The sequence below is a fragment of the Equus przewalskii genome, chromosome 6, assembly GCF_037783145.1.
Source record: "Equus przewalskii isolate Varuska chromosome 6, EquPr2, whole genome shotgun sequence".
Taxonomy (NCBI): Eukaryota; Metazoa; Chordata; class Mammalia; order Perissodactyla; family Equidae; genus Equus; species Equus przewalskii.
The window spans coordinates 67,123,821-67,137,895 of NC_091836.1; the positions used below are offsets into that span (position 1 = coordinate 67,123,821).

Sequence of the window (14,075 nt, forward strand, 5' to 3'; positions counted from 1 at the left end):
CCCTATATTCCTAATTCCCTAACCTTCTTCATCCCTGGGGCTTTGCTCACATTATTCCCTTAGGCTCTTCCTCAACCTATTAAAACTCTATACATTCTCTAGGTTCAGCTTAAAAATCTTTCTGAGCTCCTATTGAACTTTGCCTATATTCTTCTTTCTTTTTTGCTGAGGAAGATTCTCCCTGACCTAATGTCTGTGCCAGTCTTCCTCTGTTCTGTATATGGGTTGCCACCACAACACGGCTGCCAATGAGTGGTGTAGGTCTGTGCCTGGGACCCGAACCTGGGCTGCAGAAGTGGAGCACACCAAACTAACCACTAGGTCACAGGGCAGGGCCCAGCCTATATCTTTCTTTAGTACTTCTTTTATTCTGCTTGAATTAGTCTAGCAGAGTTTGAGTCTTGGTAAGAAGAAATGCAAATCTCTGACATGCAAATATTACACAAATTATATTTTACTGAGATAAGCGCAAAAGATCCATTTTCAGTAAAGGATTTCAGAGGATGTAAGTTTAGAGGATAGTTAACGAATGCAGCTTTTCCAGACTTCCCAGTTTCTTCATTGGAAACCCTCTCAAATGGTGGCGGTGATGTTCTGCTTGTTTGGAGTGCGATTCTGCCAGGTTGTGGGAAGCCTGGAGCTGGGAGTTTACCAAGCTGCGTGTACTCCCACCCGCTCAATCCTGACATTACGGCATAATTATTTCATATGGTTGCAAAAGCTGCCTTTAGCAGGCCACATTATTTGTATTTAACATTTATGTTCCAGGTACAATTTCTTCTTACTAGTGTCATTTTACTATGTTGCCTACTGGCGACTTAATAATAAGTATCACCTGCAACTCTAGCACAGTGATTAACCCGTAGGCGTGCACAGTCAGTTACTTTCGTATTATGAGGACCAAGAGGAACTGAGCATTGCGATATCCCAACAGTCAATCTGATGGCCAAGACAGCTACTAAGTGACTAACTGGCAAGTAGCGTATACAGGGTGGATATGCTAGACAAAGGGATGATTCATGCCCCAAGCAGGTTGGAGCGAGATGGCACAAGATTTCATCATGCTCCTCAGAACAGTGCAATTTAAAACTTAGGAATTATTTATTTCTGGAATATTCCATTTAATATTTTCAGACTGCGGCTGACTGCGGGTAACTGAACTTGCAGAAAGCAAAACACGGATAAGGGGGGACTACTGTACTGCCAAACAGCTTTCCAAAATGGGGGTTTGTTATCTTTTAAAGATGTCCTTCAATTTGGGGATGGTCTGAAGCTCTCCAGGCAGCACCTTGTGCAAATGTGGATGCTCTTAACATCTTGTAGTGGTTGCTGAGGAAGAATGATAGTCATGTGTCTTTTGCTCTTTCTCTCCTTTTCTAGCATCAGTTCTTGAAGATTGCCAAGCCCCTCTCCAGCCTCACTCCACTGATTGCTGCAGCAAAGGAGGCAACCAAGAACAGTCACTAAAACCACGCCCACCCCAGCCTCATTGTGCCAAGCCTTCTGTGAAATAAATGCTCATTTCAGAAATTCCAACCCCTGATGCCCTCTCTTCTTTGCCTTGCTCTTCCCATTTCCTGATGTAGCGCTCTCAAGACTTTGATCCTTGAAAACTGTGTGTCCAGCATTGAAGAGAACTGCAACTGACTAATCAGATGACGGCCATTTCTAAATATGGAGTTTCCTCCCAATAGTGGATGTGAGGGTGGTTTACGATCAAGAGCTTATATGAATAAACCCTTGGACTCCTATTTCTACATAGCAAAATCTCCACCCCTCCAGCCTCCCCTTTGCCAGTCACTTCTTAACTATATAAATTTTTGGCTTTATAACATTATCAATTTGTAATTGGTTGAGATTTCTTTAGTGCTTGCTTTTCTGTGACTGAATTGCCCAAACACCTTATTTTACTGAAAATTGGAACAGCTTGAGGAATGCCTTGGGGGTTAATAATCTGCCAGGGACATGAAATGGCTCATCTTCCTGGACCATGACTTTGGCGCAGCTGATCCTGATATGGGAGAGAGAGCTACCACGTTTTTCTTTGTGTATGCTTCTAGCAGCTCTTTGGGAGAATCTTGACCCAGTAGTGTTCTCTATGCTATTTCTTGTGAAATGCTCTTGGCTATGTAGCAGCTTTTGACTCCCTACATCCCCTAGGCTGCTGCCCCCATTCTGTCCTTGTTTATAACATTGAGAGGTTTCCTAGGGCACATGCTGGGTGAGAGTGTGAAAAGTCAGGAAAAAAATGTAGCTGCTTTTAGAATACGGCTGGGCATCAGCATCTGTCCAGCTATACCTATGTGACGTTTCAAGAACTCAGCCTCTTTTTCCCATCTGGATAAGGAGCTGAAAGATTAACTCAGATCTGCTGGAGGCCTGAATCTTTGGGTTAAGGGAAGGATCTCCAAATTTGAGACTACATGTTAGTTTTGGATGGATTTGGCAGCCTGAGATGATACTCTGCCAGCTGTGAGGGGACCCTGTTTTTATGATGCATGGCCAAGCTCTCTGCAAATGGAAATGCTTGCACTGGGTGTTGGGGATGTTTGCTACCTCCTGCTATCTTTGTGGTTTTGGTCCTCCCGCTATGGTAGGACCCCTGGCCAGCATTGTGGCTTGTTATGTCAGCCCCATTGGCTACCTTGTCATGCTCTGAGGTACCACTGCCTCTGTAGCACAAGTTTTATTTCCTTCAATAAAAGAAGATGAAAATATTCTACTTGGAGTATGCCTTTCTTTCTTCCTTTCCTTTTTTCCTTCCTTTTCTAATTTTTTATTTTGAAATATTATCAAACTTAAGAACAAGAAAAATACATATATTATAAAATATATATATATTTTTCTTCCTGAATCATTTGCGATTTAAGTTAGAGATAAGATGCCCCTTTACCAGTATATACTTTAATGTGTATTCTTTCTTCTTAACACTTTTACTTTAAATATAAAGAGAAATGGGCCAAAAATGTTTGTATATTATGAGATATTGGCTCAGGCAGTTATGGAGGCTGAGAAGTCCATGATCTGCGTCTCTGGAGACCCATGAAAGCCAGTGGTGTAGTTTGAAGGCCTGAGAGCCAATGCTGCAGATTCCACTTGACGTCTGATGCCTGGGAATCAGGAGCACCATGGGCAGGAGAAGATTGATATCCCAGCTCAACAGTCAGGCAGAGAGCAACCTTCCTCCACTTTTTTGTTCTACTTGGGCCCTCAATTATTTGGATGATGCCCACCCATACTGGGGAGGACTTTCTGCTTTACTCAGTCCCACCAATTCAAATGCTAATCTCTTCTGGAAACACCCTCACAAATACACCCAGAAATAATGTTTAATCAGATACTAGGCCCAGTCAAGTTGACAGACATAAAGTTAACCATCACACGCCCCGTCCCCACCTCCAGGTGAAGGAGATAACTCCAGGAGGCCATAAGTGAGCCAACAGCTCTTATAATGCTGTGTGGTTATGGCTTTTAGGTCAAGGGGTTAAAAGTGATAAGATTGGTGACCCCCAATATTGTTGTATGGAAAAAAAATACAAAGGCACAGGAGATCCTCCATGCAGTTACTGAAAGGACAAATACAGTTGGATTGCTTATATGTAAGACAGAAGGAATGTTATAGCCCATCAGAAGACAAGAGTGCTAAGGGCCCCAAGACTGTACCTTCTCACTTTGAGATCAGTGGTAAACTGGTTAGTCTGATGAGCCCTGAGGAACTGTTAGCTGATTGCCCCTCTGGAATCTGAGAGTTGTCTGATTAGTTAGGTGTTGGCTATCCTGTGAACTGTCCAACACTCAATGTAAGCATTATAGGGATGACTGTTTACTAGTGAGATATCTAGACATCAACTCAGATAACAGAACATTCTTCATGCCCGGGCAGCTTAACACAGCATGCTTCCATGCCTTTTCCTTCCTGTAGAATGCGGAGGCAAGAGAACTTTGAAACTCTCTACTCATAGACAATTGCAGCTTGTCTAATTCTCTGTGTGTCCTGAACACATCTATCCCATGTGATAGTTATGTAGCAATAGTTTCCTATTGCTACATAACAAATTACCATAAACAGAGTGGCTTAAAGCAACACAGAGTATCTCACTTTTGCTATAGGTCAGAGGTCTGGGCCCAGCATGGCTGGATTTTCTGCTCAGGGTCTCATCAGGCTGAAATCAAGGTGTTGGCCAGGGCTGTGGTTCATTTGGGGCTTGGAGTCCTCGTCCAGGCTCACAGGTGGTTAGCAGAATTCATTTCCTTGTAGTTGCAGGACTAAGATCCTTATTTTCTTGCTAACAATCAGCTGAGGACCAGTCTCAGCTTCTAGAGGTTGCCTCTAACTTCTTGCTACATGATGGCCCCTATAGGCGATTCACAAAATGAATGTTTGCCTCCTTCTAGATCAGCCAGAGCACATCTCTCTGACTACTACTTCAGCAACCAGCCAGATAAAACCCTGCTTTTAAAGGATTCATGCAATTAGGTCAGGTTCATGTAGTTATTCACCCTATCCTAAGGTTAACTGATTTGGGAACTTAATTACATCTGGAAAATCCTTTCACCACAGTACCTAGATTACTGCTTGACTGGAAAACTGGGAGAAGATAAGTGTAGCCCAAAGGCTGGGAATCTTGGAGGGCTGTCTTAGTTCATTTGGGCTGCTATAAGAAAATACCACAGACTGGATAGCTTATAAATCACAGAAATTTCTCAGAGTTCTGGAGGCTAGGAAGTCCAAGATCACGGTGTCAGTGCAGTCAGGTCCTGGTGAAGGCCCTCTTCCAGGTTTCAGACTGCCAACTTCTCGCCGTGTCCTCACATAGTGGAAGGGGCTAGGGAGCGCTATGGGGTCTCTTTTATAAAACCACAAATCACCTTCATGATCTAAGCACCTCCAAAGGCCTCACCACCTCGTACCATCACATTGGGCATTAGGATTTCAACTTATGAATTTGGAGGGTCATAGCAGGGGCCGTCTTAAAATTCTGCCCAGCACACCCTGCAAGGGTCTATCTGCTCTCAGCCAACTGTTAAGGACCCAGGAGTTAGGGAATAGGGAAATAACTGGAGTAGTACAATGGTAGTGCAGGGACCTGAATCTAGATATTCCTTTCCACACCTCTGCACTTTCCCCCCATCCTGATTCTCTTTGGCAGTTGAAAAGTCTGCACAATACCCTGTACCAAGAGTGGGCAGACACCAACCTGAAGGCACTGCTAGTGCTATGAGGCTGGCTAGTGGTGGCCTATCCAACTGAGATCACAATAATACCTGCATTTGATTTTATTCTATGCCTTGCCACAGGAGCACTGTGCTATGTGTCCTCACCCTAGGGTGTAAGTAAATGCAGTCCACCTACTATGGGATCATGGAGGAAGGAGATTGGTGGGGACGGGGCTACTCCTGGGTTCCTGTTAAGGGCGAAATACATAGATATTTTCAGAAGAAGCCTCTCTCCAGAAATAAGGGAATACCTGAAACCCTGGGAACCATTTGGAGGCAATGCATACTATCTCATAGTTGGATCCCTTCAGGATTCTCCCCCAGGCCATCCCATTCTTCAGGACATCTCTTACTGACAAGGGCTCCTTTGCTAATCTGTCAAAATGCTGGATCAGTCATCAGTTACTGGATGCAGGAAGGGAGAGCTGGAAGCACTCCAGTGTTTCCTAATATTTAGCTACTCCCAGTTTCCTATCCTACTCCATTGAATTACACTGCCCACTACTTGCCTATGAAACTGTCAACAGTGGACTCTTAGGTTCCATGTCTAGCTATTCCTCTACCTCCTGGGATGACACAGGATTCAGGGTCATTGGAAAAAGGCTTGGGAGCAATCCTACAGGCCTTGGTTAGACTCTATTCAAGCCCTGTAACTATGAATGTTGCCTGTAACGCCACACGATGTGCGCATGCGTGTACACACACACACACACACACACACACACACACACACACACACACACACACACACATCTCTCTGGACTGGATAATATGCACCTCCCTAGGCTGCTTCCTGTGTGGTCAAATGGGCTTCACCTCTTTGCCTCCAGTGGCCATGACCTATAACCCTGAGGTGATCACCAGCTGTTTCATGTTTTTCGGGATTCTCAGGCCCCCATAGCATCAGCTAGCCTAGACTTGAAGGAGAAAACTTTCCAGTTCGCCGTGGGGAGGGAGGACTAGGAGACACCACATAGTCTTATTCCTGGATGGGGGGTAATTGAGGCTGAAGACAATAGGAAATCTGCCAGTTACTCTAGGCTAAATAGCTAATGAGACCACTGTAGCCACCCAGTGGATTAGCCTGGACTCCTCAGCTAGGGTGCTTTTATTTTTATTATTGTTATTGTTGTTATTTTAACCGGGGTAGATTTAGACCATAGAATTGATCTTCATAATTTGACAGCCAAAGGGCTGTCTGTGCCCTAATCAACACATGCTAGTGTTTATGGATCATGATTAGTGGCAAGTAGAATAATCAGTATTCTGCATATGGGTAAAGGCAGTATAGTTACCTAATGTACCCCAGTCAGAATCTGGTACCTCTTGTCTGACTCTGAGCTTCCTCAGCTCCTGATTTAGGGAAGGGCTATTTATGGTTTTCTCTATTTCTGTGATTTTCAAAGTGTGGATCCTGCATCAGCAACATTAGCATCACCTGAGAATTCTTCAGTAATGCAAATTCTCAGGATCCTCTGTGGATCTGCAACCTGCAGATAAATCTTCCAGGTGATTCTGATACAGCTCAAGTTGGAGAACCACTGCCCTAGTTGCTGTATTAACATTCTCTCAGGGTTGCCTATAGATTGATATGATATATATTACTGATGGAATGGGGTTTGATGCATAGAGACCACATAGAGATTGGAAGTGGAGAACTACAGTGGTTGAGAAATAAGGGTCAGCTTGCCCAAGATTCTCTTGAGGCTGGCCTCCCAGAAAAGGAGTTGACCTTTGAGCTCCATGGAAACTAGCTACAGTCGAATGCTTAAGGAAATCAATTCTACTAGAATGCTGATAAGGCCACTTGTCTGCCATATCAAGACATGGCCTTTTGCCCCCGGTCTTGTCAGAAGAGAGCCTGTACACTCCTAACTGATGGATGATGAAGTAGTGGAACAGGGCTAGAAGCCGTGGTTCTGCCATGTCAGGCAGCTATTGGATCACAGCCCTTGTCAGGCCAGCCATTCTATGGTTTTCAGACTTCTTCCTTCGTGAAGAAATAACCTTCCTCATTGGCAGTGAGGCGGGAGGGAGTTGACTAGAAGACACTGCAGAGTCATACTCATTCAAGGACCAGAATCTCTCTCATTCCTGTGTGCTGACTCCGAATGGAATGAGTAACAGGGGACTTCCAAATCTGCTACTGCTCCTATACTCACTGGTTTCCTCCAATAAATGCTATTCTAAGGCCTGGCATGTGTACTGTCTGGTCATTTGGCTTTGTTTGCTCCGTGTTATCCAATCGTATGAATATATTGACATTATTTATTCATTCTTGTGTTGATGAGCATTTGGGTTATTTGCCTATGACAAGCAATGCTGCTATGAACATTGTTATGTATTTATCCTGATGCCATAAGCACAAATTTATCTAGGAGATATCCTAGGTATGGAATTATTGGATCATAGGGATCTATATCTTCACTTTTTAAAAATAATACCTAAGAGTTTTCCAAAGGAGTTTACCAATTTATATCTCCCACTAATGAGGGAGTTCATACACATTGCTCAACCTTGCTCACATTGCTCAGTCAATCCTTGCTAACATTTGATACTGTCAACTATTTCATTGTAACCAATTTGTGTGTGTATTGTAGTATTTCATTGTGTTTTTACTCTTTTGTGAAGTACCTTTTGAAATATTTTCCTCCCTTTTTCTATTTTGTCATCTTTTTAATATTTTTTGTTGAAATTCTTTGGATACTTATTCTTTCTCATTTTTGTGTTGTAAAATCTTCTGTTTTGTTGCTGGTATTTTTTAAATTAAACTTTTTATTTTGAGGTAATTGTAGATTCACATGCAATGTAAGAAATAATACAGAGATATCCCACATACTCTTTACCCAGTTTCCGCCAGTGGTAATAAGACCATAGTACCATATCACAACCAGAATATTGACATTGATAGTGAAGACGCAGAACACTTCCATCACCACAAGGCTCCCTCATATTGCCCTTGTATAGCCACCCCTTTTGCCTCCTGCCCCCACCCCTCTTTATTATAATTTACTTCCTTCCAGTGGGTTTGGGTTTATATTGCTTTTTTTCTAGGTTCTTGGGGTGGGAGCTTAGATTATTGATCTGAGACTTCCTCTTTTCTAATTTATGCATTTAGTGCTATAAATTTCCCTCTCAGTACAGCCTTAGGTGTGTCCCACAAATTTTATGTGTTGTATTTTCACTTTCATTCAGTTAAATGTGTATTTTTAATTTACCTTCAGACTTGCTTTTTGACCCATAGATTATTTAGAAGTATGTTGTTTAGTTTCCAAATATTTGTAGATTTTCATGTCATCTTTTTTATGATTTCTAGTTTGATTCCAGTGAATCAGAGAACACACTCTGTATGACTTAAATCCTTGTAAATTTTTTGAGGTTTGTTTTATGGCCCAGAATATGCTCCATCTTGGTATATGTTCCGTTAGCACTTGAAATAAATGTATATGCTGATGTTTGGTGGAATGTTCTATAAATATCAATTAGATCCTGTAGGTTGATATTGTTGTTGAATTCTTCTAAATATTTGCTGATTTTCAGTCTAATTGTCCTATCAGCTCTTGAGAGGTGGGTGTTGAAGACTTGAACTATTGTGGATTTGTCTATTTCTTCTTTCATTTCTATCAATTTTTCATTCATATATTTTGCAATTCTGTTGGCTGATGCACACATATTTAGGATTGCTATATCTTCTTGGTTGCTTAACCCTTTTATCATTATATAATGCCCTTCTCTGTTTCTAGCAATTATCTTTGCTGTAAAATCTAATTTATCAGACACCAATGTAGCCTCTTCTGCTCTCCTTTGATTAATGTTTATACAATATAACTTCTTCCATCCATTTATTTTCATCCTGCCTATCATTATATTTGAAGTGAGTTTCTTGTAGACAGCATATAGTTGGCTCACGAATCCTATTTGGCACCTTATACCAGGGAGGTCATGCAAAAATCAGATCATGTGTCCTGATTTTTATTCGTTTATATTTGTGTCCTGCCTTTTTCCACAAATGACTTAAAATCTGCAGCAAGCACATTTTCAATGAAACAGTAATAAATACATATAGGAAGAAAGTCAGAAACAAGGCAAAGATGAGCATAAATATGTTGATCACTGGGGCTAAAGTATTGCTATACTTGAGATTAAAATTTGGAATTGAACTTCCAGGAAGTCACAGTAACAATGTACTTTATGTAATTTTCATTATCAGAAAAGAGAGAGGGCGTCCCAGTTACTTGTGACTCTAGACCAGCATTGTCCAATAAACTTTCTGCAATAATGGATTCTATACCTGCATTATCCGGTCCTGTAGCACTAGCCACATGTGGCTGTTAAGCGCTTGAAATGTGGTTAGTGACTGAGGAACTGACTTTTACATTTTATTTAATTTTTATTAATTTAAATTTAAATAGCCACATGCAACTAGTAGCTACCTTATTAAACAGCACAGGTCTAGAAGAAACAAAGTCGCATTGTGTAATTGGAATCAAATGGACAGAGTTTAATTTTTGGCTCTGTCACAGGTATGTGTGACCTTGAAGAAGCTACTTAACCTTTCTGAGCCTCAGTTTCTAGATCTGTAAAATGAGCGCAATAATAGCGTCTACTTCTAAGATTCTGAGGAAACAAAATAATGTATGCAAAGTATTTACCACAATCCCTGACACATAGCAAATGCAGTCCTGTTTTATAATACTTGAAATTACCTGGTTTGTCAGGAGACTTTATGCCAACTCTGATTCTTTTACTGGCACTAAAATGGAGGTTTTATAGAAGAATCAGTAACTAGGAGTCTAAGTTGTGCTTAAGCATTTTAGCCAATACCTGGTTTCTAGCCATAGAATCAAAGGTCGATCAAACATTGATAAAAACTTGTACCCATTTGCGACGGCTTGAGGATACTCTGTTCAAAAGCTTGGGCCTCTTTTTTTTTTCCTGCCAAGTTGCTAAGGAATTAAGCCCTAATATTAGTATTTAGTAGCTCTTTCAGACTTGTAGTTCAACTTTTCTTCATTTTAGGTGTATTAAAAGCAAAAATATTAATTTCAATGAGCTTTCACTTGAAAGGAGATTCATTACTTTTAATAAAAAGGACACTTGTTAAAACAGGAATATCACATACATTTAGCAAAGATAATGTCCAAGTTTTGGGCTTGATACAGTGTGTCCAGTGGACTAGAGCCTGGCATCAAGCTCCACATGCTGCCAAGAAAGAGAAATCAGAGGCTGGCACTTGACTGCTGAGGAGACATGTACCCATAGGTCTCAAATTTATCCCTTTCTTTGTGTCAATTTTATCATTTTGCAGATTTAGATAGTTGGTACTTAAAACAACCCCTGACTATTTACTCATTTTTCAGACCAAGCAGTGAGTGATAAAATTGCTCTTCAGTAGTGAGAAAGCTAGGACAAGACTGGCATAGCTATTGCCTAGACTTCAGGCTGCAGGGAAAGTAAGGAATTGGCTGTATTTTTATATATTTTTACACTATTACTAGCTTCTTATATTTGGCTGAGAAACCTCTCCTATACACAAAGGCCTATGTGAACATGTGCCATCCTAGATATGTAAATAGCAAATGACTTGTGACTGTGTATCTGTGTGAATACATGTTTGCAAAATATTTGATATAGGCTTTATGGACTATAGCAACCTGCAACCTCTCTTATGTTGTTTTTAGCAGAATTCTCCATAAGATGATAGTGTAATAATGATCACTAGAAAAAACTTTATCTCAGTTTGGCTTACTCCTTATATGGAAACTATTGGACTAAGAACCCCTACTCTACAGAAGGAAGGTGGAGTTTGGAAGAAATGACTAGCAAACTTCAAGTGTGCAGTTTTGAAAGAGTCTTTAAAAAAATAGCAGTTCATGGGGCTGGTCCAGTGCCATAGTGATTAAGTTTGCACGCTCTGGTTCGGCGGCCCGGGCTTTGTGGGTTTGGATCCCAGGTATGGACCTACATACAGTTCATCAAGCCATGCTGTGGCGGTATCCCACACACAGAATAGAGTAGGACTGGCACAGATGTTAGCTCAGGGACAATCTTCCTCAAGCAAAAAGAGGAAGATGGGCAACAGACGTTAGCTCAAGGCCAATCTTTCTTGCCAAAAAAAAAAATGACAGTTCTTCCAACACAATCTTATTTGAGTTCATCATACTTTTTTGTCTAGGATCAGACAGGGCCCACCAGACTTTGAACAATATTCACTGCAAAAGAACAATTTAATTAGATGAATAATGAGTCTATAAAATTGAGTCAGTTCTTTTGGGACAATAAAGCTGAGGAAAAAATCTCTCCTAGATATCAATGGGAACCTATGGTTTCTTACTTAATGCCACATCATGTCCCCAAGTCTACTTTCATTACTGATTTTTAAATTTTTTATTTTAAGATTGGCAATAGATGTTAGCTCAGGTGCCAATCTTTTTTTTTTCTTCTTCTTCTTCTCTCCAAAGCCCCCCAGTACATAGTTGTACATTCTAGTTGTAGGTCCTTCTGGTTGTGCTATGTGGGACACCGCCTCAGCATGGCCTGATGAGCAATGCCATGTCCACGTCCAGGATCCAGAACTGACGAAATCCTGGGCCACCAAAGTGGAGCGCATGAATTTAACCACTCAGCCATGGGGCTGGCCCCTCATTACTGATTTTAACATGTAAGTTTGAAGACTTCCACAGAGACGATGTTCTTTGAAATAAGAATGTCATAATTAGACTTATTTGATAAGCTCTTTGGTACACTTTTTTTTTTTTTTAAAGATCTTATTTCTTCTTTTTCTCCTCAAAGCCCCCGGGTACATAGTTGTACCCAGTACATAGTTGTGTATTTTCAGTTGTGGGTCCTTCTAGCTGTGGCATGTGGGATGCTGCCTCAGCATGGCTTGATGAGCGGTGCCACGTCTGCGCCCAGGATTCGAATTGGCAAAACCCTGGGCTGCTGAAGTGGAGCAAACAAACATAAACACTGGGCCCCTGGGTGGGGCACCTGGTGCCCTTTTTACGTTCTGTTTTGTATGCTTTAGTTTCATTTGTCTTGCTTCTGCTTTAAAATCAGGAGTGACAGGATCAGGCCTGTATTTGCTTAAACATGGGACCAACTTCCAGAGCTTGTTTCATTCTGTTGATAAAAGACAAAAAAGTCTCTAAAGAAGAAGTCAGAATGGAGTTTCAGAAAATCTTGCTATCACAAAGACTGCTTAATCCTTTGATTGCTGCCTAATCTCAGTAGGTGCCAACCATTTTAGTATTGCTATGTCAAGGGTTAATGTAGGGTTCCAGAATGGAAAGTTGGAGAAAAAGGGTAAACATCTCAAGGATTATTCTCCTTTTCTTCCTCTACACTGGTACCCACAATCCAAGGTACCATTCTTTCTTCTGGACTAGTGTCAAGTCTTCCCAACTGGTTATTGGGAGGTACGCTCCAGGGAATTCAGCTAGGTCAGAAAAAAATGCAGCTGAACTGTCTTATTCAGCTGATGGGTTGATGGCTCTGTAGCTTCTGGCTATTTATTTAACCAACCAATTGTGCCAAGCATTGTAGTAAGCACTGGGAATAAGAGATGAGTTAGATACAGCCTCACCCTCAAATAGATTACAGTTAGAGAGAGAAGCAGAAATTAAAACCTCAGCAAAACAAAATAGGTAATTATAATCAATGCAGCTAATAGAGTAGAAAGAGGTTTATTTGGAGGGACAAAAAGGACAAGAGGAGGAAGTACTTAACGGAGTGTGGTGGTGAGGAATAGGTGGTGATGATCAAAGAAGGCTTCCTGAGCTGTCTTACACCAACAAAAGGAGTTAGCGGTAAAAGCTGGGGGTGGGAAGTGGGGAAGCCCGGCAGCAGGCAAAGCATGAATAAAGATATACAATGGTGTAGGGGAGCAGTATAAGAAGTTTGGTTTTGCTGGTGTTTCAATATGAATGGGGGTGAAGGAGAGTAGGAGGAGGATGAAGCTGGAGAGAGAGACAGGATCCAATTTAAGGAGCTTAAACTTTAACCTTAGGAATGAATTTTTATTTATTTAAACTTTAACCTTAGGAACGAATTTATTCAAACTTGGTCAGACTTGTATTTTTAAAAGATCACTAGCTGCTCTTTGAAAGGTAGATTTTTGGAAAAACTAAACTGGAAGTAATGAGCTTCTTTGGGAGTCTGCTGCAGTAACAGCCTTAACCCTCACGATAACAGTACTAAGCAGCTGGTATCCACTGAGACGTTAGAGGTCTAGCAGACAATTGAAATGCAACGCAAGAATGACTAACAGATATGGATAGGAAGTATAATAAGCAGAATTAGTTCGGGGCGTGTGTCGGGGCAGGGGGTTGCAAAGAAAAGAGAAGAGTTAAAAGTGAGGCATTGGTTTCAGATCTTGCCATTTACCCACAGGAGCCACAGGAGACGGAGCAGAGTTGAAGGGAAAGATCATTCAAGTTAGGGTTTACCGAGTTTGAGGTGTCTACAGCAGGACACTCAGAGGAAGATGACCAGCAGCAAGTTGGATCCAAGAGTCTAGAGCTCAGAAATGAGGTCAGAGGTAGAGAAATTGCCAGAGGAATCAAAGATTAAACAAGCAACAAAGCTAAAACAGGCCCATTGAAGCAGGTTAGGAAACAAGAAAAAAAGACAAGAAAAAATGGGGGGAAAAAAAGGGACAATCTGAATAACTGGGCTACAAAAAATAGTTAATGCTCTAACTAAATGATTAACATGAACTAAGTTTATGCTTAAGTTATTTTTATAGGAACCAAAACAAAACAGAGCATACCTTAAAAGGCACAGTTAAAACGCAGCGTTCGGAGGCAAGATTGGGCGGGCCGCCCGAGGCCACGCCCATCGCCACGCCCACCGGCGCT

General features: G+C 41.4%; 1 protein-coding gene across 22 annotated transcripts in view; it reads left to right on the forward strand.

The window, feature by feature from the left end:
* PAK1 (p21 (RAC1) activated kinase 1) overlaps positions 1 to 2,722 on the forward strand; it is a 133,868-nt gene extending 131,146 nt beyond the window's left edge. For 21 of the 22 annotated variants that reach the window (XM_070625805.1, XM_070625794.1, XM_070625803.1 and 18 more), the window contains one exon: positions 1,381 to 2,722. In XM_070625805.1, coding sequence (XP_070481906.1) covers positions 1,381 to 1,467 — 87 coding nt within the window. In that variant the 3' untranslated portion in view covers positions 1,468 to 2,722. Of the gene's footprint in view, positions 1 to 647; positions 663 to 1,346 lie in introns of all 22 variants that reach the window. The other variant, XM_070625813.1, reaches the window with a different exon arrangement.
* The last annotated feature ends 11,353 nt before the right edge of the window (positions 2,723 to 14,075 follow it).